Here is a 24,102-nt window from a genome sequence, read left to right on the forward strand (position 1 = left end):
GGTTAAAAATGGTTTTGCTTTTGTCACTTGAACAGGGGGACCTCTCAGAGCCTTTAAATTTTTTAATATTTTTATTGATTTTTGAGAGAGAGAGAGAAACACTGATGTGAGAGAAACATTGATCAGTTGCTTCCCATACATTCCCCTGACCAAGGATCAAACCTGAAACCTAGGTCTATGCCCTGACCAGGAATCAAACCCACAACCTTTCAGTGTGCAGGACAATGTTCCAACCAACTGAGCCACACATGCCAGGGCAGAGCTTTTAATATTTTAACATGCATTGAGAATTTCCAATATTATGTGTTGAGCAATAAAATTGATAATCCCATATAAGATGATGCTGATCATGCAAACACATGATATCCTACCTAATAATAGACAAATATGCAAATTGACCGTACCTTCGCTATGCCCGCGATTGGCCAGGAGGCGCGGGGGGGGCGGGACTCAGGGTGGCCAGGGTGGCCAATTGGGCCGGCGGGACGCTGAGCTTGCGTCGCCAGCGGCGGCTCGAGCTCAGCGTCTGCGCCATGGCTGTGCTGCGGCACAGAAGGGGCCTCTGGGGCAGCGAGCTCACGTCCCACCGGGGACCATCAAAAGCGTGGAAGCTGGGTGCCTGTCCGCTCAGGCACCCAGCTCCCCCGTGATCGAAAGCGAAAGCGTGTAGGGGACCCTACATGTGCATGATTCAATCATGCACTGGGCCTCTAGTTAAAGTAGAATAATTGGAAATGAATCAATAAACTTCAACTATAAGTCATTATCTTCTGGTGGGCAAGCTTAAGAGTTAGACATTATGCCTGGTAACTTCCTATTCTTTCCTTTATCCCCAGTTAATTTTATTAGAATATACAACTCTGTAATAAATTGTGTGTGGCCATCTGAGCTCGGGACCAGGAATGGTTCTCAGGGAATGAGGACAGGAAGTTGGGAGGTGGGAATGTAGCTTCTCCTGTGGTATCCAACAGCTGGGAAAGTCAGTTCTGATCGTCCACCACTTGAAATATTGAGACAAAGTTTCTGGGCAGGACACAAGTGGAATTTCTCCCACCCGCTTTGTCATGACAGCGATAGCAATTGTTGCAATTTGTGAGTTTATAAATCTTTGTAAACTGCATCCAGCTTGAACAAACCACTCATTGTCCAATTCCGATGGCATATTGGGTAATGTGTTCAATAAAATAATAGTCTCTGCCTTCTCTCGTGTTCTACTAAGATCATGTGGCCAAATCCTCTGTATATCAAATAAGATGATCCCATCATTAAGCATTTCAACCTTTTCATTTTTAAAGTCCTGTTCCCATTATCCTGTGTGTAGTTGGGCATCTTGAACAAGCATTGGTGCTGGACTGGATGCAATGCCTTTCTCCCTCTGAAGAGAAGATAACTCATCTTATCTGTACACATCCTTAAGTGACAGTGGGAGAAACAAACCCATTTTGCCATCATCCCAGTGGGAATGAAAAGGAGACACCTGAGAAAACTTTCAAGGTGCCACATACAGAATTTGGTGTCTGATGTCCAATAGGATGTGACAGGGAATAGAACGGGTCAATATTGCAGGATGGCGAGGTGCCAAGATCGCTAAGGTTTCCAGTCTAGTCGCTGTAAAATAAGGAAGGAAATTCAGGGTGGAAAGACGTTAAAGGAGAAGACTCCTTCAGGAAACCAGACCTGTGGGGCACACAGCAGGAAAGAGACAAGGCCACCAAAAGATGCCCAGTGTCACATAAAACTTCCTATTTGGTTTACGGAGCACTTTCTCCATGCCAAGCACGATGTTAACTGGATTATACAACAGTCCTGTGGGGTCCGTATCATCAGCCCCAGATGAGGAAATGGGCTAAGAGAGGCTCGATACTGTGCAGTGTCCTAAAGATAGCAGGAGGCAGAAATGAAATTCAATCTGTAGTCTCACACTGAACATACCAGACAGTAAACCATGTCTCGCGTTGTAACTTCTAATTATTAGGTAAACCGTGTGTATGCAAACCACCCAAACACCTGATCTATCTTTAGTGAAAAGTCAATTCTATTTAATAGTCAAGACATAATTATGGTTAATAAAGTATGGAAAATATAAAAACTGTATAACAAAAAAATTAAGTATTTTTGAGCATGCTGGCAAACAGCATTTAGTTTATAACGTCCCAAACTTATTATATGTTTTAAATAATCATCAGTCCCAGTGTATTTTTCCTGTGTTCATGAACCAACAGGTGAGAGAGGGTGCTGACTGCAGACCCATGACACTGATTCCAACAATTAGGTTTCCCCTGAAGTGCTTGGATTTCACCACGGGGCTGCAGAAACTTTCGTAACTTCTGCCCACTAGAGGTCACTGTTACCTCGTGGTCCCAGAGCCAAGCCTTGGTTTGCCTTGAAATATGAACTAGCTCCTGTTACCCATACGTCTGCTGGTGTTTACATCTTTGTGCCTAGAGTCTATATTAATTTACTCGATAAAGAATTGGAACAAAGAGCCAAAACAATCATCAAATGTGAACTATGTTTCAGATCACGTGAAGATAATACAAACTGTCCTTAGAAAATTCATTAGAGATCATTTGTCTTCAAATTTGAATTTAAAACATTTTGTTTTAAAAAGTACATTCTAGTTAAATTTTCTATAGATAAGCTGAATTATCTGTATCATGTGTTGGGCAAGCATCCATTCAAAAAGAAATAACATGGTATATAGTTGCATAACTTTGGGCAAGTTCCTGACATCACTAAGCCTCAGTTTACTTAGCTATAAAAAAGAGGTGATGATTATACCGAATTCATGGGGCCATTATGAGGATTAACTGAAGCGCTTGCTGTGTGCAAAGTGCTTGTCACAGTGCCTGGAACACAAGCAACACAACATAAATGTCAGAAATTGTTAGTATTATCTACAGAGCCCAGCAGGGTAGTGCCTGCAAGGTTTAAACAAGTTCATATTTGTAAAATGCTTAGCACAGGATCTGGCACACAGCAAGGACCATTTACGTGTTTGTTAAATAAGTAAATAGATCCCTGTTTAAATCATAAATAGGTAAAATGCAAAAACAGCCTAAAGAATGTAGAAATTTACTCATATCATAATATCAATTCAACATGCTCATTCTAGAAGGTTGAGAAAAAGTGAGACCTAACACTTGTAATTATCCATTTTTAAATTTCTAAGTAACAAGAATTTTCCAAGTAGTTTATAGAAAGACCTTAACATAAAACACCTCTATAAATACGTGGAGCTGCAGACTGAAAGAGCCTTTTGCAACCCAAATGTATCTCCTATGCTTATCCTTTAAGTAAATGATCATGTTTTATCAGATTCTACCTCTTTTTGAGACTGTCAGTGACCTTTGTAAATGAAATTTCTTACATCTTTGAGTTCCAAGCATCTGCCCTGCAAACCTGTGTTATATTTCGCAGTAATTATGGGAGAATCCCAGCAGGTCCAATGCTGTCCTTTGTGCAACAGGGGGCTCAGCAATTCTTTATTGAGTAAATTAATACAGAATCTAGGCACAAAGATTTAAATGAATATTTACACTGATATAGTCTGATTAAGTACATTTTTGTTCCTGCTTCATCAAAGACATTCTTAAGCAAGACTGGCTTTTAAAAACAAATACTTTGAGTGTCTGCTGGTGAAAAATTGCTAGGATTACTGACTAGTGCACTTTGGTGCTGCTGCTATATTTTGTGCTGAGGTGCTAGCAGTTTTACCCTCTACTGCCTATTCTTCATCAGTACAAATGTCAAGGCAGGAAAAAAGGCCAAAATATTAGAATTATTTTAAAATAGTTTTGATCTTGCAGACATTTGAAAGAGCCTTACATCTTACTCCCCCGGGGGTCCAGGGACCTCACTTTGAGAACTGCTGGTCTAGTGGATGATGTCTCAGCAAAAGACAGCCCTGGCCAATGTAGATTCACCAAGTGTTGCGCTTGCCTGTTCCAGCTTCTTCTCCCTTGGGCAATTTGGGAAAACACCAAGAGCTGGAGTTCCTTGGGTTCAGGCTAGAGTGGGTGATGACACTTTCTGAGGCCATACTTGTGAGACTCTCTGGAGGTCTCTCCAGAGAACTGAAGGAGTTGGAGTGATTCAGAGCAGTGCTAAGGTCTTTGGCAGATTCTGGGAGATTTAGAAGATCCAAACCAAATCTTCACCTCTGCTGTTTCTTCCTCCTTTATCCCCTATGTGTTCTGGGAGCATCCAGAAGACTAAAGATACTCTAGACTTAAAGTTATCCAAGCTAGAACTGACAGGTGCTCTGGAACAGGCCCTGTGATGGAACAACACTAGCTATCGGCACAGGGCAGTCAAAGTTCTAGGGGTAGCCCCGGCTGGGTGGCTCAGCTGGTTGAGTGTCGTCCAGTGCACTCAAAGATTTTGGGTTCCATTCCCAGTCAGGGCACATACAAAATCAATAAATATATCCTCAAGGGAGAATGAAAAAAATGGAAAGTACCAAGGGTATGCATCCTGACATACCAAAAAACAATGGAGCTTAAATTGTATGGCTGGCAGTGAGAGGATGCTATTTTTTTAAATATATTTTCATTGATTTCAGAAAGGAAAGGAAATGAAGAGAGAGAGAGAAACATCAATGATGTGAGAGAACCATTGAGTGGCTGCCTCCTGCACTTCCCCCTACTGGGGATTAAGCCCAAAACCCATGAAACCAGGCATGTGCCCCGACTGGGAATTGAACCCGTGACCACCTGATTCATAGGTCACCTGGTTCAGGTCAACCACTGAACCATGCCGGCCAGGCAAGAGAGTGCTATTATCAAACATTTATATTATACAGAAGGTAAAGTCCTTTCCCAAGAACACACACACACAAAAAAAAAAAATACATTAGGAATTAAAATCTTGTATTTATAACTAATTCTTATAGTTACCCCTTATCCTAAGTTAGCTCAGATAAGTATTGAATTGTATAAAAAGTGTAAGAACAGGAAAACTTTACATCCTTGTTCACTACTCACATTTGGAATGCGAAAACTAGAAGCTAAAGGTCAACTAGACAAGTCAGAGGTTTGGCTCTCTCACCTCTTATTTCTAGCCTGCTCACTGCCTTTTTTTAGGTTCCCTGACACCTGGCCACCGACAGGAGCATTAAGCCTGAGCCTTGCCAGCTCCCAGACTGGAGCCTTGGGGAAATTATCCTTAGAAGAGGAGCCTGGGTACAGTGAAGAAATATGATGTTCCTACCCAGAAAGAGGTGGTGCCAAGGCAGGAGGTCAGCAGGCCTGGCTGATGGTCAGCCACCCTGCAAGGTGGGCTGGCTGATGTGGAGTCTGCCCTGATCTGTGCTGGGCCCCATGGGAAAAGGCCAGTGGGGAACCTTGGCAGTGACCAGGCCAAGTACTGCCAACCCCTTTGTGAAGGAGCCTGGCTCTAACCAAAGAAAACAGGGAAAGAGCATCAGAAAATGTGGTTGGAAGACAATTCTAATTTTAGGATAGTCCCTTGATGTCACAAATAGTGAGCAAGTCCATTTGATCTCTCTTGGACTTTAAGTTCCTCCTACAGAAAAGGATTTGGCTAAGCTGACCTCCACAGTCTCTCAAGGCTGTGCCCCTGATGTTCCTAACCTTTGAGTCACAGCCTACATGCAGAGCACAGGCCCGTGGTGTCCACTCATTATGGAAATACCACAACAGCCATGCCCATGAGAATCTCTGACTGCATGAAGCCACGAGCCATGGATTATATGCTGGTTTGTGCTAGTATCCAAATGAGCACCTGTCATTTTTACACAATCAATGGATGGCAAATCAAATATTCTTCCCTAATTAAAAGTTGTAAATGAGATGGAAGTGCTACTGGGACCCTGATGGGAGCCAGCACTCACCCATATGCCACTGAAAATTCCAGGGAACAGCCCTCATCCAATAGGGATGGTGCCAGCTGGATCAGAAGCCCGATGGGTGAACAGCTCTGAGGTCACCACCCAGCAGTGGTCAGCTTGGCAATGTGACCTCATTGGAGCTTCTCTCCTTCCCTATTTCACACTCCTCAGGCCCCCACACCTATGCCCTAAAGCCAATTCCCAAAACGAAACATCGACAACACATGCTCTTCTCTCAGCTCTGCTTTCTGATGGGACCTCAAAAGCGACCACATGGAGAACTCTGGTCCAAGCACATAAAAAGCACTAAGCAAACTTTACCTGCTATCAATTTTCTAAATGCCTGCTATCTAGAGGCAAGACTTCAGTTCTCTCTTCTCTCCGCTGCTGACTGCTTCTCAATTTCTCTGGTCTTTGTTATTGTCGCTACAGGGCAGGCAGAAAATGAGAAATGAAGTTGGAAGTGCCAAATGGCACAGGGCAGAGACCTGGAAACTACTTCCACAAGCTGACTTGGGAAAACCTCATTGCTAAGGATCTGGGGTTAACTCACACACCATTTTTAAAATTCACATGTGTTATTGCATATTTGAACATTTAGAATAAGCATATCAAAACCATGGCTTCACTCTGTTATTGATTCTGCTCATTTTTTAAATGACTTGGTATATGAAAATAATTAATAGGAGTAAAATGAGTATGCAGATTAGCAAAAGTCATGGAGGTGGTATGTGAAAAATGAAAGTCTGGGAAACACTAATAGATAAATGTGCTCTTTACAGCCATTGTGTTTAGGTAAGTCAGTAGGGACATTCAGGAATTTTGTTCTCACGTATATTATACACTTTCTTATTTAGGAACACAGACTTGATTTGCAATATTTATATTTTGTACTATATTGCTTTAACTTGTAGAAAGAGAAAATAAGATATGTTTTCTTATTTTACCCCCAAATAACAGAACTAGCAAGAATTTTAATTATTCTGAGAACCTGAATTGACACAAATATAAATATGACTTATCGCCGTGTATGGGACAGCACACCCAGACGACATGGACAGGTATCTTACCCAGTATATTGGACAAACCTTTCAGCTGTTTCGTGTTCTAAACGATACAGAGCACATTAATATCACAAAGAGGATTCTCTGATGGCCCTATAAACAACTTTTTAAAACTGCTATGCTGACATGAATTTCTAAGCCCGCATTTCTGAATAATTGTTAGCAATGGGGAAAAGTGCAAGGATATGTTGTAGAATCTGATTACAAAGACATTTTTTTAACAGTTAAAATTTTCCAAAACTTTTTTAAATCCACACCAACAACACTCCTAACTAGGCCATATATCTTGCTAACCTTTTCCCTGGGAAATAGTTTGAGGGCTACATTCTCATAGCTTAGGTGAATAACATTCTAGCATTTCCCATAGGAGATATGTTAAACAGCCAAAAATTATGAATGCTTGGGCACCAGTGACCAAGTCTGAAAACACAATCCTAATCATGATGTTAGGTTAGATCTAAAGAGATTTACAATGTTTCATGATGTCTTATTTAAATAAAAGAAATCCATTCATGTCTATCCATTCTTTTCCCATCTCTCTTACTTTGTCCCCAAGGACAACAGACAGGTGATAAACCATTCCAAGGTTTGGCAATTCTTCTGAAAGTGAACTTAAGGATCCCAGGGTCCCCTGCAAAGTCTGAGACATCCAGAAAGCCTGAACCCAAGGCCCTCAGTCCTCTAACACCACCAAGATGCTGAGCTGGTAGTTTCTTGTTAAATAAGGTATAAGTAAGGCATTTATATACAAGGAGGAGCAAAAGGTTTATATGGAAAAAATACAATAATTAGTAAATAAAATTACAAGAATAAACTCTGTGTTTCACATACTCATAACTGTAAATCTACTTTTGCCCCCCTATATAGGCATAGGAAAATATTACTCAACTGCTTGGGAGAGGGGAAAATTTTAACTGTAAATCATGCATTCTCAGTGGGGGTAACATCACCCCCCCAAGGGGGTAAAAATGATTCTCTAGGAGGGGTAAAAAAATTTATTATTTTTATGTATAAAACACAGATATATCTTTAAAACCTAAACAGATATACAGTCTATCTATGGTATTAAGATTTCATAGGAGGTGTTCAATTAGGGGGGGAAAGCCAAAAGTCTCTGGAAGTGAGGTAGATGATAATGGGAAAAGCTCAGGACCACCACTATAAATTCACTTCCCGTAGGAACAGTGATTCAGACTGTCTTCTGTAGCATCTTCTAAACTCTTGCATTGTTCTAAAAATAACTTATTCTGTGTTAACTGACAAAAATTAATTAAATATGTGGAAAGGGCTGCTTTTCCAGATGCAATACCGTCTCTTGGAAAGTGCTAATATCCTTGGAATCTGAGTTATTTTTCTTCTTTCCGAGTCCTACTCTTTTCCTGGCTGGATTCCATTCCTGGAATTGCTATGGTATCAAGTGAAAGGCATCGTGGGGCAAGGGTTCAAGGGGATAGCACAGAAGGCCATTCCTCAGCACAGCGGTCACTCTTCAGAGACTGCTTTTGCCATAGACTTCTTAACAAGGGAAAGGGAGTTTTATTTTGGGCCATTTTATTTTCTAATTGCCATAGAAGTAGGAGAATGAAGAAATGCTGACTTAATTTTTAGCTCCCACAGGCAAAAACAGGTCGCCAACTTTAACATGCCCCAGGAATAGCTGCTTTGAGGTTCCCAAAAGGCGGTGCAAGTGTTGGAAACTTTGAAATGTAGCACCTGCCTCTATTATCACTGAGAGGGCAGTCTGGGGCATGCACTCCAGCCCCTGTGGCAAGCACCGCTCCCTGATTGAAAACATTTAAACAGGAGTAAAACGGATCTGTCTTAGTTGGAAGTGGTAATACTACCTGTGTGTCCTCAGGAGCAGGAGCCTGTCTGTGACCTCCCTGGGTCATCCCGGACCGCAGCACACGCCAGAGTAAGGGAGATGAGATGAGGCACACACTACCTACAATCCAGACGTCTTTCCTTCTAAGTGGTAGGTCCATTCTCTGGGGGCGGCTATAAAGAAGTCACTTGGCTTATATGTTTCTTCCCTTTCCCACTCTAGCACCAGCACATGTCCCAGCACTGGGTTGTTAGCGCTCTGCTCTGAGGAGTAGGCAGTGTGAGATCACACAGAGTGCTTGCAGGGTCCTGCAATAGATGTTCCAGTTACACGATCCACAGATAATCGCCTCTTTAAAAGGAAAAATATGACGGTCTGTGTAACAGATCTGAAACAGGTGCAGGGTCAGAGAGAGACCTCTGGTGACAATTGACACCAAGGAGAAGGAGCTTGTGCCCAGTTCAAAGAGATTAGCAAGACAGAAACTGGCATCCGCCTGGATGTCTCGGCCACCCCCAGGCAGCTTCCTCCTGCCCCGTAGGGTGAGAAGTAAAGAAGTGGGGTGGGGAAATGTAACTTTGAAAAATTATAAAACCTCCACCCTCATTGACGTGACTTGAGATCTAAGTTTTAATCTTTATGAATGCCACTGATGGTACATTTTCATAGCAGTTAGTCAGGAAATGCCACCTACTATTAAAAGCACCAACTGTAATCCAAATAGGCAGATCCAGGTTTTGCTCCAACCCACACTATCCTATTCACATTCTGTTAATAAATGTTTTTTTCTGTTTGATCTTTGGAGCATTTGTACCAGGCATTTAAATATTCCCAAGGCTGTGACATCCTGCCTCTGTTAGGGTCATCCTTATTCTGTGCTCCCCGCTGCCCTCCCCCCCCCCCCCACAACAGCTTCACCTTACTTCCCTGGTCAGGACCATGCCATTTGGATGGAGGATAAGTAACTAGGGGTGTACAGGAAGGTGGGGGAAATCAAAGAACAAGGAGGTGAGTGCGGATAGTCTTGGGCATAAAATGTAGGGGTATGTATAGCAAACAGGGGAAGCAGACAAGCAGACAGAACCCAATGGGAAAATGGAACTCTGGTTGCCTAAAAAAGTTATCTGGCTCTTTTGTCTTTTATTAAGCAAACTAGAGGCCCAGTGCATGAAATTTGTGCACTCGGGGGTGTGGGGGTCCCTCAGCCCAGTCTGTGCCCTCTCACAGTCCGGGACCCCTCCAACATCCCCCAAGGGGTCCCAAATTGTGAGAGGGTGCAGGCCAGGCCAAGGGACCCCACAGGGCCAGGGAGGGATGCAGGAGGTTGGCCAGCTGGGGAGGGACCCGGAGGGCTCCAGGGCGTGTCCGGCCTGTCTTGCTCAGTCCCGATGGGCCGGACCCCAGCAGCGAGCTAACCTACTGGTCGGAATGTCTGCCCCCTGGTGGACAGTGCACGTCATAGCAACTGGACAACTGTCTGCCCCCTGGTGGTCAGTGCACGTTATAGCGAGCGGTTGAGCAGCCTTAGCATAATATTAGCATACTAGAGGCCCAGTGCATGAAATTCCTGTGCTTGCGGGCTGGGTGCGGGGCGGGGGGGGGGTTCCCCTCAGACCGGCCTGCACCCTCTCGCAGTTCGGGAGCCCTCGGGGATGTCTGTCAGACATTCTCGTGGTGGAGGGAGCCGCTGCGCCCACCAGCTGTGAGCCTGGCTTCTGGCTGAGCGGTGCTCCCTCTGTGGGAGCGCACTGACCACCAGAGGGAAGCTCCTGCATTGAGAGTCTGCCCCCTGGTGGTCAGTGCGCATCATAGCAACCAGTCATTCCACTGTTCAGGCAATTTGCATATTAGCCTTTTATTATATAGGATTACACTTTGATTGGTTGAATGGACAACCAGACAACCAGACACTTAGCTTTTATTATATAGGATAGTGTGTGCATGTATTTGTATTAAACAGTAAATTATATCTGAGGGAAATGCAGAATGGGGCTATTCGTACAGGAAATAGAGAAGTAACAGAAGGAGAAATCCTGAGTTTGATTGTACAAAAGTAATACTAATTAGCATTATGAGTCATTTATCATTTATGAATTCATGGTATATACACACAGCTATGAAACTCATCACTCATATGTGGCAGATTAATTTATTTTAGGTTTTACTTGATTGTACATTTAAATCTAGTTTATTATGGCATATCTGTTAAAAGCTTTTAAAATTCTACACTATTTAGGTGATTTTGAACACCCTTTAAATATCATAGAATGAGAAAAGTCATTAGAAAACAGTATAAAAAGGAATATAGAAAAATTTAATAAATTCAACAAAACATAGAGAAATTGAAAGAAAATAGTTTAAAATAAATCCAGTGGAGGAAATATACGTGAAATAGAAAAACCTGGTTAAGAGCAGGAAAAGAAAAATAATCTGAACTTTACCAGACCATGTTAACAAATATAAGTTGTTAAATTTACAGATAATTTTCTCTACTGGGACTGGAGAGTAAAGACTTTTCTAGAAAGAATTGTACTCCAAACTTTCCAAAACACAGCTTCCACATCACAGTGTCTGAAAGCCAGAGTACATTCTTTCCAGTGCACGGCGGTGAAGATTTTTACTATGATTAGCAGTGCTAATCTTCTCAAGGAGAGAAGGGATAAAAGAGAAAGGAGAATAAGTGGAGAAAATTATGGCTTGAAAAAAAAAATCCCTGGAGAGAAAAGAGTGTTCTTTACTGTGACCCCAGCAGAATATGGAAACAAGTCAATCTAGGTCTGTCTACATACCCAGAGACATCTGAGCTGCTGGAATGCCCTTCTCCATCCACCCACTGCCAAGGCCTCTGGCTACCCTGGCACCACTGGCTGAGGAGGCAGGAGCCTCCAGCACAGGGGCCTTGGCAGCCACAGAAAGGAGAAAAGCTCTGAGCCTCACATTCGTGTGCCCATCTGTCCTCCACCAGGCAAGAGAGACAGGGAAATTTACTGCTGACATTTCTGGGCCCCTCGCCATTTACAAAGAAGAAGCTGAATGGGACATATGGAGCTACTAGCCATTCCTCCACACCTTCTGCACAGCCCTGACTGCAGGACCCAGCCAGGAGGCCCAGGTTACACAAAGCACATCAGATTAATTGTGAGGGATGTTCTCTTAGGGTTTCTGAGGAATGACATTCTCAATCTTTCCCTCAGAAATATCATAGCCCGGAGATTCCAAGATGGCTGCGGATTAAGTGGAAGCTACACTGACACTCTCCCAGGACCAAACTGGAATTACAACTAAAATACAGAAAAACTTCCTGAAAAATCAATTGAAGACTAGTTGGAGAGAACCCTGATAACCAAGGACATAAGTGGAGACCACATAGAGACAGCATTGACAGGGGCTGGGTTCCCTCCCGGAGCTGCGGGCTCACCGGGCGCCTCGCCATCTTGCAAGGAAAGGAGGATTTTATTGGAAACCTGACTTTCCGCGACAACTGCAAACACTGAACAGCTGCGAGCACCAGAACACCGGTCCCCTATCGGCGCAAACATTCGGATTCAAAGGAACCCTTCACTGAACCACGGAAAGGTCAGATTTCGCCTGAAATAAGGTGTGGTTTCTAATCCCCGCGGTGGGAGGGAAGCGCGCGAGCCGCAAGACCGGCAGGAACCGGGAGGTCTGTGCCTAGAAAAATCGGCAGCAGTTGGAGCTGCCGTGATCCCTGAATGTGGAAGGGGGTCCTCAGAGCTGCTAACTGAAGTGACCTCTTAAAATCAACTCATTTTAATCTGACGAGGAGGATCAGACTAAGAATTTTCAAAGGAGTGCGGGCTCCTTAGTCTGGCGCACAGACCCACTGTCCGCACACTTGGGCTCTTTCCGACTCTGCTTACTAAGCCCAACGCATAGGAAAGCCCAGGTGGAAAAACCCTGAAAGACTGCAGGGGAAGTTGTTTTTTCGGAACCTGGGAACAGAGCTAGGTGTGACCATCGGAGAGGCAGCTGTGAGGCACACACCTCCACAAACCGGTAGTGAGTGCCATAGAGGGGAAAAAAAAAAAAAAAAGCTAGAGAGGCCCAGAAGTCAATTCAGAAACACTGCCACCCAGGGGCTGAAACGCTAATTGTCTCTGGTGTAATCAAAAATAAGTACGAGAAATTAAGACACGGCCGGCTTAAAAAGCAGGATTGGCTTACAACACGGAGGAGCAGAGGAATGAAGCTGAACTGAAATACCGCCCAGACTGGGAAACAGGCATACCAAACAGAATAAAAGAGGAAGTGAATGACAGCCGCTACTGCACATTTTAGTCTTCCTATTTTTTAATTTTTAATTCTTTTTTTCAATTTTTTTTCAATTTTTTTTATTCTAATTTTTTTATTTTCATTTTTTGCATCTTTTACTTAAGAAAAAAATTTTTTTCTTTTTCCTCGATTTTCACCTTTTTAATTATTACATTTTTATTTTCAATCAGCATTATTATTGCTATTATTTTACTTTTTTTTTTTTTAAATGTCATTAGATTTTCTCTTTCTTTTATTTTGGGATTAGTGTCCTACATTCTATTTGCATCTTTCCCTTACCCTATCTCAACGCTAACATTTTGCCATCACTTTCCTCCTAACCTTTCCCCTTAAAAAAATTATTTTTCTCTCTGGCTTTTTGTTGTTGTTTGCTTGAATGTTGATTAGATTGAATTTTTATGCTTTTTTATGAGATTGTTTTGATTATACTTTTTGTTTGGTTGGTTGGTTCTATTGTTTGCTTTGTTTTTGTTTTTTTTATTACTTTTGTTTTCCCTTGCCTCACTTGATATTAGTTGCTGTTGCAGTTTGTATTAATCTCCAGGCTCATGTTGCTGGAATTTGCTGGGATTAGTGGTTGTTCTAGTGGAGTCTACTCCCCATATATATAGTTTGTTCCCCTTTTCTCTCTTAGTATTGTTCTTGCCTCTCTTACACATTTTTTTTTCTTTTTTCTTTCTGCTCTTCTCCCAAGTTCAGATTCACACTCTTTTTTGTTGTTGTTGTTCTTTCTTTTTACTCTCCCTCTTCCACTCCTATTCCCTAATTTGTCTTTCTCTGGTGGTTACCTTTATTGGAGGTTATTAATATCGTGAATACAATTCTGTTCAGTGCCTTGTGTGTTGTGCCTGGTTGTGTTGTATTTTGTACCTTTAAATCAACGCCGGAGAGAGAGAACTGTATAACCAGACATCCGGAGAAGAGAGACCATGGGGAAACAAAGAATTAGCCCCCCCAGGAAAGAGAAGCAGGCATCACCAGAAAAGGAAGTAAACGAACTAGAGGCAAACAACCTATCAGAGAAAGAATTCAGAGAAATGGTCATAAGGTGGCTGAAAAGGATGGAAGACAAATTCGACAATATGAGTAAGAACCAAGAGGAAATGAAGAAGAACCAAGAAGAAATGAAAAATGACATCGCTGCTGTAAAGAACTCAATAGAAAGCATCAAGAGTAGACTAGAAGAAGCAGAGGACCGCATAAGTGAGCTAGAAGACAAGATGGAAAAAAATACCCAATTACAACAGCTTCTAGAAACAAAAATTAGAAAGCTTGAGGAGAGCCTAAGGGAACTTCGGGACAACACAAAACAAAACAACATCAGGATAATAGGGGTACCAGAAGGAAAGGAAACAGAGCAAGGAATAGAAAACCTGTTAGAAGAAATAATAACAGAAAACTTCCTTGATATAGGGAAGAAAAAACCCACACAAATCCAAGAAGCTCACAGAGTTCCAAGCAAAATGAACCCCAAAAGACCGACGCCAAGGCACATTATAATTAAGTTGGCAAACACCAACGACAAAGTAAGAATCTTAAAAGCGGCCAGAGAGAGACAGACAGTTACATACAAAGGAACCCCCATCAGACTAGCAACTGATTTCTCAACAGAAACTCATCAAGCCAGAAGGGAATGGAATGAAATATACAAAGTCATGCAAAGGAAGGGTCTCAATCCAAGAATACTGTACCCAGCAAGGCTATCAATCAAAATTGAAGGTGAAATCAGGAGCTTCACAGACAAAAAAGGGCTAAGGGAGTTTATCACCACCAAACCAGCAATGAAAGAAATGCTAAAGGGTCTGCTGTAAAAAAAAAAAAAAAAGAAAGAAAGAAATAGGAAGCAAAGAAGGAACACAGGGGTATAGAATAAAAATGGTGACAAATAAGTGCCTATCAATAATAACTTTAAATGTAAATGGATTGAATGCCCCAATCAAAAGACACAGGGTAACAGATTGGATAAGAAAACAAAACCCATATATCTGCTGTCTACAGGAAACCCACCTCAAAAAAAAGGACGCATACAGACTGAGAGTAAAGGGATGGAAAAAGGTTTTCCAGGCGAATGGAAATGAAAAAAAAGCTGGGGTAGCAATACTTATATCTGACAAATTAGATCTCAAAGTGAAGGACATAACAAGAGATAATGAAGGCCACTTCATAATACTAAAAGGAGAAATCCAACAAGAAGAAATAACTCTGGTAAACATATATGCACCCAACACAGGAGCACCAAGATACATTAAAAAACTCCTGGAAGATATCAAAGGAGAGATTGAAAGCAATACAATTATAGTAGGAGACTTCAATACCCCACTATCACCATTGGACAAATCCCCTAAACAAAAAATCAGCAAAGAAACATCAATCCTAAATGACTCACTAGACCAGATGGAATTAATCGACATCTTCAGAACATTTCACCCCAAAGCCACAGAATATACATTCTTCTCAAGTGCACATGGGACATTTTCAAAGATAGACCATATGTTAGGACATAGGCAAAGTCTCTCCAAATTCAAGAAGATAGAAATCATATCAAGCTTCTTCTCAGATCACAGTGGCATAAAACTGGAAATCAACTACAATAAAAACAACCCAAAGAAATCAAACACATGGAGACTAAACAGCATGCTATTAAACCATGACTGGGTTACCAAAGACATCAAGGAAGAAATAAAAAACATCATGGCAACAAATGACAATGAAAACACAACAATCCAAAATCTATGGGACACAGCGAAAGCAGTCCTGAGAGGGAAGTTCATAGCTCTACAAGCCTACTGCAAAAAACAAGAAACAATGGTAATAAATTACCTAACCAAACAACTCAAAGAGTTAGAGAGAGAGCAACAAGAAAAGCCCAGTGTAAGCAGAAGGAAAGAAATAATAAAGATCAGAGCGGAGATAAACGACACAGAGACCAAAGAAACAATACAAAAGATCAACAAAACCAAGAGCTGGTTCTTTGAAAAGATAAACAAGATTGATGGACCTCTAGCCAGGCTTACCAAGAAGCAAAGAGAGAGGACCCAAATAAACAAAATCAGAAATGAAAGAGGTGAAATAACAACAGACCCTGACGAAATACAAAGGATTGTTACAAAATACTACGAACAACTCTATTCCAACAAACTGGACAACCTGGAGGAAATGGACTTATTCCTAGACAAATACAACCTTCCAAAACTCAATCAGGAAGAATCTAAACATCTCAACAGGCCAATAACTATGGAAGAAATTGAAGCAGTCATCAAAAAGCTTCCGGCAAACAAAAGCCCGGGGCCAGACGGCTTCACAGGAGAGTTTTACCAAACTTTCAAGGAAGAACTAAAACCTATCCTCCTCAGACTATTCCAAAAAATTCAAGAGGAAGGAACACTTCCAGGCTCCTTCTATGAAGCTAGCATCACCCTAATACCAAAACCAGATAAAGACAACACAATGAAAGAGAATTACAGACCAATATCCCTCATGAACATAGATGCCAAAATTCTCAACAAAATCCTAGCAAATCGGCTCCAGCAATACATCAGAAAGATCATACATCATGACCAAGTAGGATTTATCCCAGGAATGCAAGGATGGTACAATATCCGCAAATCAATAAATGTGATACATCACATAAACAAATTGAGAGATAAAAACCACATAGTCATATCAATAGATGCAGAAAAAGCATTTGACAAAATCCAACACCCTTTCTTGATAAAAACTCTCAACAAGGTGGGAATAGAAGGATCATACCTCAACATAATAAAAGCTATATATGATAAACCCACAGCAAACATCATACTCAATGGGCAAAAACTAAAACCATTTCCCCTAAGAACAGGAACAAGACAGGGATGCCCACTCTCACCACTCCTGTTTGACATAGTACTGGAAGTATTAGCTACCGCAATTAGGCAAGAAGAAGAAATAAGAGGCATCCAAATTGGAAAAGAAGAAGTGAAGCTGTCCTTATTTGCAGATGACATGATATTGTACGTAAAAAACCCAAAAGATTCCATCAAAAAACTAATAGACTTAATAAATGAATTCGGCAATGTAACGGGATACAAAATTAACGCCAAGAAATCTATGGCATTTCTATACACCAATAGTGAACTTAAAGAAAGAGAGACTAAAAAAGAAATCCCATTTACCATCGCACCAAAAAAATTAAGATACCTAGGAATAAACTTAACTAAGGAGGTAAAAGACCTATACGCGGAAAACTACAGGACACTGAAAAAAGAGATAGAGGAAGACGTAAACAGATGGAAGAACATACCATGTTCATGGATTGGTAGAATCAACATCATTAAAATGTCCATACTACCCAAAGCAATCTACAGATTCAATGCACTCCCCATCAAAATACCAACAGCATATTTCACAGACCTAGAAAGAACTCTCCAAAAATTCATCTGGAATAAAAAAAGACCCCGAATAGCCGCAGCAATCCTTAGAAAGAAGAATAAAGTAGGAGGGATCTCCATACCAGATTTCAAGCTGTATTACAAAGCCACTGTTCTCAAAACTGCCTGGTACTGGCACAAGAACAGACATATAGATCAATGGAACAGAATAGAGAATCCAGATATCGACCCAAACCACTATGCTCAATTAATATTTGACAAAGGAGGCATGAACATACAATGGAATCAAGACAGTCTCTTCAATAAATGGTGTTGGGAAAATTGGACAGATACATGCAAAAAAATGAAACTAGATCACCAACTTACACCATACACAAAAATAAACTCAAAATGGATACAGGACTTAAACATAAGACGGGAAACCATAAAAATACTAGAGGAATCCACAGGCAACAAAATCTCAGACATATGCCAAAAGAACTTTTTCACTGACACTGCCCCTAGGGCAATGGAAGCTAAAGAGAAAATTAACAAATGGGACTACATCAAAATAAAAAGCTTTTTTACAGCAAAAGAAACCATCAACAAAACAACAAGAAAGCCCACTGCTTGGGAGAACATATTTGCAAATGCTAGCACTGATAAAGGTTTAATCTCCAACATCTACAGGCAGCTTATGCAACTTAATAAAAGGAAGATAAATGATCCAATAAAAAAATGGGCAACGGACCTAAACAGAATATTTTCAAAAGAAGACAGAAGGAAGGCCAAGAGACACATGAAAACATGCTCAAAGTCACTTATTATCCGAGAGATGCAAATCAAAACAACAATGAGGTACCATCTCACACCTGTCAGAATGGCTATCATCAACAAATCAACAAACGACAAGTGTTGGCGAGGATGCGGAGAAAAAGGAACCCTCGTGCACTGCTGGTGGGAATGCAGACTGGTGCAGCCACTGTGGAGAACAGTATGGAGTTTCCTCAAAAAACTGAAAATGGAACTCCCATTTGACCCAGTAATCCCACTCCTGGGAATATATCCAAAGAAACTAGAAACACCAATCAGAAAGGATATATGCACCCCCATGTTCATAGCAGCACAATTTACAATAGCTAAGATTTGGAAACAGCCTAGGTGCCCGTCAGCAGATGACTGGATCAGAAAACTGTGGTACATCTACACAATGGAATACTATGCTGCCATAAAAAAGAAGGAATTCTCATCATTTGCAGCAACCTGGATGGAATTGGAGAATATTATACTAAGTGAAATAAGCCAGTCAATGAAAGAAAAATACCACATGATCTCACTCATTTATGGATAATAAAGAACATTATAAACTGATGAACAAAAAGATAGTTACAGAGACATTAAAGCAACAAACAGACTTTCAAATTACAGGGGGAAAGTTAGGGAGAGGGGGGGTAGATAAGAAATCAAACGAAGGACTTGTATGCATGCATATAAGCATAAACAATGGACGCAAAACTCTGGGGGGTGAGGGCATGTGTGGGTGTGGGGTGGGGGGGGTAATGGTAAGATATGTACACATATAATACCTCAATAAAAAAAATAAATTAAAAAAAAAAAAAAGAAATATCATAGCCCTAGCCAGGTGGCTTAGTTGGTTGGAGCATCGTCCTGTGCACCAAAAGGTGGCAGGTGTCCACTCAGGACACATACCTAGATTGCAGGTTTGATTCCCAGTTAGGGAGCATTTGGGAGGCAACCAATCAATGTTTCTCTATCATATCAATGTTTTTCTCTCTCTCCCTTCCTCTCTCTCAAATCAATAAAAACATGCCCTTGGGTGAGGAGTAAATATGTATATTTGAAGTATTTGACTACCAAATCATTTGATTTCTAATATTCTGAGGAATTTCATCACAAAACAATTCTTCCTTAAAATGTCCATGTTTTAACTTGGCACCATCTCCCTCTGAAGACATTGCCTACTCATAGAAATTATATCAGAATGTGGGGGGGAAAAAGAGTACTGTAAAAGGAACTAAATTCATATAAATTACTAAGACAGTTGGTAATTTCAAAGTTATCTGAGAAGAATATTTTGTCTTCTCTGTCTACAGAAATGAATGAACAGAGAAAGAAATCCTTCTGTTTGTTTGGCTATAAACAGCCCTCACGAGGAAGCCCTTCGAATTTGACTGAAATTTCACCTGTGGAAATTTTTTCTCAAGACATGAGCTCATAGGGCAAGTAGAGATCTCAGAAAACCTAAGTTTTGACCTCACTCACTTCTTCTCTCCAGTACATTTTACCATTCTGTATTCACTTACAGTAAAGACTCCTCTGCCCTTTATACCTAACAGATCTATTTTATTCTGTTGCTCATTAAAAATGCCCTTCCTGTCTGAATAGTGTTTTGCAGAAAGTAGCTGGACAAAGAAAGAGGTTTCCCAAACCTGCTTAATAAGCGTCAGTTACTCTGGTTTTTAAGAACAATAACTTCTAGCCCTCAGCCAGAAAGCGGATTGCACTTAAATAGATCTGTCCCTCCCACAAACATTTTTTGGTGCCTACTATGTGCCAGTTACTGGGGAAGCACTTGAGAATGCAAAGTGATATGAGTTCCCAACCTTGAGGAGTGACACTAGAGAAAGGTGACAAACACATTCAGAACAATTGTTTGTGCTGGAATAAATGCACTGGCAACACGCTGTGAGGCCCATGCTGGGCCAGGAACTGCCTGTCTACGGACGGATGACTGGGAACTAACTGAGCTAAGCTAGGGGATGGGATTGCTGCTAGCTAACATGTAGTAAATGCTTAGCATGGTGGCAGATAGTATGCTAAGTGCTTTTTATCCATTATCACACTTAATTTCCACAACCGATATCGTCCCATTACCCAGATAAGGTGGAGTTTAGTAACTTGCCGGAGATCAAGCAGCCACAATGGGCCGAGGGCCCATGTACTGCACAGATTAGGACACAGCGTGCCATTGGGCAAGGCCTGCTTATCTCTGCCGCTGACCATCAGTGTCAACAGCTCTACCACCTAGCTTGGGAGATTAATGTCTTGAGGAAACTGGCAACTTCTGCACAGCAATTGTACCCATTGCAGTGCTTCTCAAAATTTCATGTCCAACTTCATGCTTTTAAATGATCCTTCTTAAGAAATGTGTGTTTTCATATTAAGAAATGTGTGTTTCCATAAATTCGCTTTCATAACTTCAAAGCCACTAACTATAATGTAGCCTGCGGGTAGAGATGCATAATCAAAGGCCTCCTAAGTACTTCCCAAACTCAGTTGTTTAATTTACAAATGAATAGTCCTCAGAGAAATAAAATTAAAGCTTTCCTATTTATAAATGTTCTCTAATTCTACACTCAAGTGACAAAATAGAATTTGAAAGAGGTCTGATGAATGGCTATCTTTATTGATGTATGTAAGAAAAGATAAGGTAGAACTAAGACTTTTCAGGAGACTAAATTAGCACACAATTACCTCATTATTTCCAGATCTTGAATCCTGTTCACTAGAACTTTCTCCTAGAAAACACTTCATCTTCTCAACCTTTTCCATGCACTGAAAAAAGGTCGCTTTCTCCAGACCGTTGCTGTTGTAACACGTGGTGATTTCCTCCAGCCTCTTCACTTTTAACATCTTGGTGGTGAGTCCGATGAAGTGACTGTCTGGAGTGTTGTGTTCATCTCCCTCTGTCCCTGATTTGTAAATCAAGATGCAATTGTGACTTTTGATTGCACCTTCCTCCTGACTGCAAAAAAAGGAAACAGAGTTCTCATCATTTATTCACTTATTTGACTTTTGGGAAAATGACAGAGAAAATTTTGAAGTCTCTTCTATGATAATATTTTTTTTTAAAATATAGTAATTACCATTTATAGGAGGATATCTAGGGTTTTGAGCACTCCAAGTGTAGAGTATGAGTTCCAGCAGGTAAAGGGAAGGTTTTCAGAGTTCAAAATGACTACATGGTTTTCTGGTATAAGACTTCACTGTCAGTCAGCATAAATCTTCCGAAAAGACAGCCTCCACCATGAAAATAAGTATCCTCTCTCTCAAACGCCACTTTGAGCCCCTGTTTAAACTAATATGGTCCTTGATCTCATGTTACTCAGCTGTTGCCTTCTTAGTCAGATGGGGAAGTATATTAATTTTAGACACCGGGCTTTTTAAGGCCAATGGCTCCATTTCAGAGGTCAGGTAAGGAAAGGACAGACTGGGAGCAGTGGATAAAATATCACCTTCACCTTTCCCTCTCATCATTGTGGCAACATGCTCAGAATTATAAAACTGCATTTGTCTTTGATGATCATACGTCCAGATATTCTGCCTCTTTTAAACTCATGATTATATAACTGCTCATTCTCAGCCAGGAGAACCCCACAGACACCTTTGTTTACCCATCTTACCCTTTGAACATGTCCAACTAGAATAGGAGAGATCTTCTGAAAGTACTTAGCCAGTTTTAATTTTTTAATCCTTAAAATTATTTGCAATATCTCCAAATGTTTGCAACTCTGCATCCAGGCAGTTACAAAGAATAGGAACAGGCAATACCATGCATTTCCCCCGAGTTTTCCATCAAAGGCCAAGAAAAGAAAATCCAGCCAAATAACCTGCCTGTCTGATTTTAACAGTGCATTTCTAGCTTTATTAAGAACCTGGATTGCTTAGAAAATACAACTAGTAATACAGATAATCCTATAGTTTCTCAAGGTCCTGGTGATTTTCCTCTCTTTTTTGGGAGCCTTTGCTGATTCCTCCACTCCCCACTTTAACACCAACCCCTGGTGCTCTCTTGCTTTTCAAAAAAGAAAAACAAAGTTCTTATTTTTAATTCATATGAATGATGTATTCTATCTTACATAATAAAAAGGTAATATTTAAATTACCATCACTCCACTACGCCCATGATTGGGCCAGCGGGTGACACAAGGGGCGGGACTCGGGGTGGCTGGGGTGGTGATTGGGCCGGCAGGACGCTGAGCTCGCGTTGCCAGCGGCGACGCGAGCTCAGCGTCTGCGCCATGGCTGTGCTGCGGCACAGACAGGCCAGGGAGGAGTCTGGCGGCAGTTGGGCCACAGGAGCACGTGGCAGCGGCCCCAGCATTCCTGGGCGGGAGGCAAAGGCAAGACCCTGGTCTGGGCTCCGGCTGCAGGAGGACCACGCCCCCGCCCCGCCTCGCCCTAGGGGCCCAGGGACTTCGGAGCTGCCGACCAGCGGACAGACAGCTTACACGTGCATGATTAAATCATGCACTGGGCTTCTAGTATAAAATAAAAATACATGTTTCCACTTAGATAGTAAATAGCAATTTGGAGCCATCTAGTAAATCCTATCTTCCCTAAACCAAGGACACTTACGAGTAAATGATTTGCATTTTGCCTCCCTAACCAGAGGGTAAAAACCAGTGATGGCGAACCTATGACACGCGTGTCAGCACTGACACACATAGCCATTTCTGATGACACACGGCCGCTGAGGCGGCCGCATGCCGAGGATGAAACATTTGCTGCTCCTGAGGATGAAACATTTGCGACTAGAGTCTTGGAGTTAGACTCTAGTCTTAGACTCTAACTCCAAGACTCTAGTCGCAAATGTTTCATCCTCCCCTATTAGACACTCTGTGCCGGAGGTCTGTAGGCCAAAACAACAGAAGTCCAGCACAGAGCGTCTAGTTCTGGGAGTTCCAGTTGAGCCGGGATCTTTGCCCTCACTTCCGCCGGCAGAGCAGGGAGCAGCGGAACACAGCGGGGACGCATCTCTGGGGGCCCTGCCATTACCAGTAACCAAATAACAGTTAACCACAGCAACCATTATCTACTGTTCTGGGGTGTCATGGATTTCTAATCCATCATTACTGAGATAAGTGAGGGGGAGGCTGGGAGAGGCGAGGGTTTGTGGTGTGCTATGGGTGCCGTTTCCCGCCATTAGAAATAGTGGCAGCCATTTTAATTCACATAAGGAACACCATCTTGCTCCATAGTGCAGACTCCATTTCACCACTATTACTGCTGTGCATCCTTATTAACCCCTATTTCTGCTTATTAACCCTGCCCTTTCCTAAAAGACAGTTATATGCACCATTTTGTGGTTAGTTAGACTAGTTAACCCCTAATTGCCTGCAGGCCTAACAAGCTATCTATAATTCTATCTTCTGTCACTGCCCCCCTGATGGAGAACCCAAAAAATAAAAAACTAAGGTTAAGTAAAGGAAGTGGTAGTAGCAGTGGCCGACCCTTTCAAGAGACATGGACCGAGATGTATGGCTTTATAGAAAAAAATGGCAGATCATTTTGCGTTCTATGTACTGAAACGGTAGTAAGCAGAACGTGGAATATAAATAGACATTTTGAAACTAATCATTCCCAGCTCTTGGAAAAAAGTGAGGATGAAAGGAAGGAATACATTTCCAGGCAGCTACACCTTTATAAGAGCCAATCTAATTCCATCCTTAAATTTATGAAAGGCTCTACAAATTTAACATCTGCAAGTTTGAGCATTGCTCACTCTATAGCTCAGCATGGAAAAGCGCTCAGTGAGGGAGAATTTATTAAAGAAACTCTCCTAAGATGTGAACCAGTTCTATTTCATGATATGCAGAATAAAGGTGCAATTATTAAGAGAATATCTGAGTTACCACTCAGTAGAAATATCATAAAAGACCGAATAATGAGATTGAACACAAACGGACAACATCAATTAAA

At 41.5% G+C, this 24,102-nt stretch overlaps 1 protein-coding gene across 1 annotated transcript in view; it reads right to left on the bottom strand.

Moving 5' to 3' along the window:
* The window catches only part of MYLK4 (myosin light chain kinase family member 4), a gene marked incomplete at both ends in the record, with an annotated part of 99,556 nt that overhangs the window by 60,338 nt on the left and 15,116 nt on the right, over positions 1-24,102 (bottom strand). Inside the window, one exon of the mRNA XM_079777914.1 lies at positions 20,875-21,145. Within this exon, the coding sequence (XP_079634040.1) occupies positions 20,875-21,145 (271 nt within the window). The remainder of the gene's footprint in view (positions 1-20,874; positions 21,146-24,102) is intronic.

Source organism: Cnephaeus nilssonii, assembly GCF_951640355.1.
Source record: "Cnephaeus nilssonii genome assembly, chromosome: 7".
NCBI lineage: Eukaryota > Metazoa > Chordata > Mammalia > Chiroptera > Vespertilionidae > Cnephaeus > Cnephaeus nilssonii.